This window comes from Epinephelus moara, chromosome 13 (genome assembly GCF_006386435.1).
Source record: "Epinephelus moara isolate mb chromosome 13, YSFRI_EMoa_1.0, whole genome shotgun sequence".
NCBI lineage: Eukaryota > Metazoa > Chordata > Actinopteri > Perciformes > Serranidae > Epinephelus > Epinephelus moara.
In genome coordinates, this window is record NC_065518.1 from 202,115 (window position 1) to 206,401 (window position 4,287).

Sequence of the window (4,287 nt, forward strand, 5' to 3'; positions counted from 1 at the left end):
GTTGTTCAGACTTGCTGTTCCGTGTCTCTGAAGCTCAAATGGTTTAAAGTGTTTCTAAATGAAGGAAGCAAAGAGTTCTTGCAGCTCAGTGGAACACAGGTTCTCATGGTTCCTCCCCTCCCCCATGGCCTCCTTTTCCTGCTCTTCCTCCTCCTCCTCTGGTCTCCTCATTTATTGCCTGAGATCTCCGGCCCACCCTCCTCCTCCTCCTCCTCCTCCTCCTCCTCTTCTTCTTCCTCGTCTCGTCTCGTCTCATCTCAGATGTGTCCATGATGTCTGAGAGGAGGTGTTCTCAGCAGGAGGACGACTGCTCCTCCCTCCTGTCCCGGCTGGGCTCGGACTCTCCTCGCCCTCGGATGAAGTATGGCGGGATGTTCTGCAGCGTCGAAGGAGCCTTCGAGAACAAAACCCTCAACTTTGAGTCATTCAGTCCGCAGACGCAGCGACGCCGCGCCGCTCGAACCCGAACCGACAGCCATGAAGGAGGAGGAGGAGGAGGAGGAGGACAGACTGTGGTGTTTCCCTCAGGACACGCCCGAGAAATCTACGGCAAGAGAGAGGTTAAAGAAGACTTTTGATTTTCAGATTGTTTTTCTCTGTTTAATCAATAAATAATCAGATAAAGTCGGTTCATATTCAAATAATTTAAAACAAATATTAAATATTTGAAAATGTCATTTTATAGATTTTGAGCTGAAACTTTGATGAAATTCTGATTTCAGATTTTAAAATAATGAATTGAACGTTTCCTCGTCAGAGTTCACAGACACAGCGCCGAGAAACAAAATCCAGATATCTTCACACACCTCAGTTAAAATATCGACTCCAGTGAAATATATACAGATACGATATACTTAAATATATATAGAAATATAAACTAAATATAGACAGAAATATATACTTAAATATAGACAGATACTATATACTTAAATATGTACAAATACTATATAAACAGATACTATATACTTAAATATATACAGAAATATAACTTAAATATATACTTAAATATAAACAGATACTAAATACTTAAATATATACAGAAATATATACTTAAATATAAACAGATACTATATACTTAAATATATACAAATACCATATACTTAAATATAAACAGATACTATATACTTATATACAGAAATATATACTTAAATATAGACAGATACTATATACTTAAATATATACAGAAATATATACTTAAATATAAACAGATACTATATACTTAAATATATACAAATACTATATACTTAAATATAAACAGATACTATATACTTAAATATATAGAGAAATAATATAATAATAATAATAATAAACTTTATTTATATAGCACCTTTCATACAGGGAGGTGTAGCTCAAAGTGCTTTACAACAAAATAAAAACAGACAAATACAATTTAAAAAAAAAAAAGACAAGTGCAAATCCTGCACAATGAAACCAAGAACAATATAATATATAAAAGATAAAAATAAAACAGCAGAATGTATGGAAGCAGATAAAAAATGTGTAGGATGGGGATAAAAACCGGGGAATAGTGACAGTTAGTTGAAAGCAATGTTGAATAAATAAGTTTTCAATTGTCGTTTGAAAATTTTCACAGAGCTTGTATCTCTTATATCCTTGGGTAGTGAGTTCCATAATTTTGGTGCATAGTTAAAAAAGGCTGAGCTGCCAATTTTTTTATTAGAGTAGTTTGTATTTAAAAAACCGGCAGCAGAAGATCTAAGAGGCCGTGAAGGATTATAAAACGACAAAGAATTAGTAATGTAGGCTGGTCCCAACCCATTAAGAGCCTTAAAAACAAGTAAAAGCACTTTAAAATCAATCCTAAAAGATACTGGAAGCCAGTGAAGGTTAGCTAAAACTGGGGTGATATGCTCTCTCTTTCTTGTTCTAGTTAACATCCTGGCAGCAGAGTTCTGAATTAATTGTAATTTGTCAATGGATTGCTTTGGAAGACCAGTGAAGAGAGCATTACAGTAGTCAAGTCTGCTTGAAATCAATGCACGTACCAGTTTTTCAGCATCTTGTTGGGATAGGAATGGTCGCACCTTTGAAATATTTCATATGTGGAAAAAAAGCTGTTTTGGTCACCTTCTTTATGTGAGATTTAAAATTTAGGTCTGAGTCAAGGATAACACCCAGGCTCATGACTTCAGATTTAACCTGCACAGCCAAACTGCCAAGTTTGGAAAGAATTATCTCTCGTTTTGCTTGGGGACCAACTAATAAGATTTCTGTTTTGTCACCATTTAATTTAAGAAAATTGGTTTGCATCCACTTGTCTACTGCAGCCAATCCAGATGTTAGATGACAGATGGATTGGTCATCACTTGGGTCTAGTGAAATATATAGTTGGGTGTCATCTGCATAGCTGTGGAAATTGAGGTTATGTTCTCTGATGACGTCACCTAATGGAAGGATTTACAGTGAAAAAAGCAGAGGACCAAGGCAGCTACCCTGAGCAACACAAAACGGTAATTCATGTATTGATACATATGTATTGTACATAATTGATACACGATCTCCCATAGTAACAAAAAACTTTCTTCCCGTTAAATATGAGCGGAACCAATTTAAAACACATCCAGAGAGGCCAGCCCAGTTCTCAAGTCAGTCAATAAGAATATATACTTAAATATATACTTAAATATATACTTTAATATAAACAGATACTAAATACTTACATATATACTTAAATATATACAGATACTAAATACTTACATATATACTTAAATATATACAGATATTATATACTATAATATATACAGAAATATATACTTAAATACATACAGATACTAAATACTTACATATATACAGAAATATATACTTAAATATATACAGACACTTTATACTTAAATATATACAGATACTAAATACTTACATATATACAAAAATATATACAGATACTATATACTTAAATATATACTTTAATATAAACAGATACTAAATACTTAAATATATACTTAAATATACCGATACTATATACTTAAATATGTACAGAAATATATACTTAAATATAAACAGATACTAAATACTTACATATATACTTAAATATATACAGATACTAAATAGTTACATATATACTTAAATATATACAGATACTATATACTATAATATAAACAGAAATATATACTTAAATATATACAGATATTATATACTTAAATATATACAGAAATATATACTTAAATATAAACAGATACTAAATACTTACATATATACTTAAATATATACAGATACTATATACTTAAATATATACAGAAATATATACTTAAATATAGACAGCAATATATACTTAAATATATACAGATGCTATATACTTAAATATATATAGAAATATATACTTAAATATAGACAGAAATATATACTTAAATATAGACAGATACTATATACTTAAATATATACAGAAATATATACTTAAATATAGACAGATACTATATACTTAAATATAGACAGATACTATATACTTCTGTACAAAGTAAGTCTAGTCTAGTCTATACAGGAATATATAGGCTACTTAAATATATACAGATACAATATACATCATCAGTAGTTACTGATCTGCATGATGACATCAGTTGTTATTGATCAACAGGATGACATCATCAGCAGTTACTGATCAGCAGGATGACATCATCAGTAGTTATTGATCAGTTGTTATTGATCTGCATGATGACATCAGTTGTTATTGATCAACAGGATGACATCATCAGCAGTTACTGATCAGCAGGATGACATCATCAGTAGTTATTGATCAGTAGTTATTGATCAGCAGGATGACATCATCAGTAGATACTTATCAGCAGGATGACATCATCAGCAGTTATTGATCAGCAGGATGACATCATCAGTAGTTATTGATCAGTAGTTATTGATCAGCAGGATGACATCATCAGTAGTTATTGATCTGCAGGATGACATCAGTTGTTATTGATCAACAGGATGACATCATCAGCAGTTATTGATCAGTAGTTACTGATCAGCAGGATGACATCATCAGTAGTTATTGATCAGTAGTTACTGATCAGCAGGATGACATCATCAGTAGTTATTGATCAGCACGATGACATCATCAGCAGTTATTGATCTGCAGGATGACATCATCAGTAGTTATTGATCTGCAGGATGACATCATCAGTAGATACTTATCAGCAGGATGACATCATCAGTAGTTACTGATCAGCAGGATGACATCATCAGTAGATACTGATCAGCAGGATGACATCATCAGTAGTTACTGATCAGCAGGATGACATCATCAGTAGTTATTGATCAGCAGGATGACATCATCAG

At 32.3% G+C, this 4,287-nt stretch overlaps 1 protein-coding gene across 1 annotated transcript in view; it reads left to right on the forward strand.

Annotated features, from left to right (window-relative positions):
* Positions 1-265: 265 nt before the first annotated feature.
* dpysl4 (dihydropyrimidinase like 4) overlaps positions 266-4,287 on the forward strand; it is a 25,784-nt gene continuing 21,762 nt past the window's right edge. The window contains exon 1 of the mRNA XM_050060767.1: positions 266-560. Coding sequence (XP_049916724.1) covers positions 270-560 — 291 coding nt within the window. The 5' untranslated portion in view covers positions 266-269. The remainder of the gene's footprint in view (positions 561-4,287) is intronic.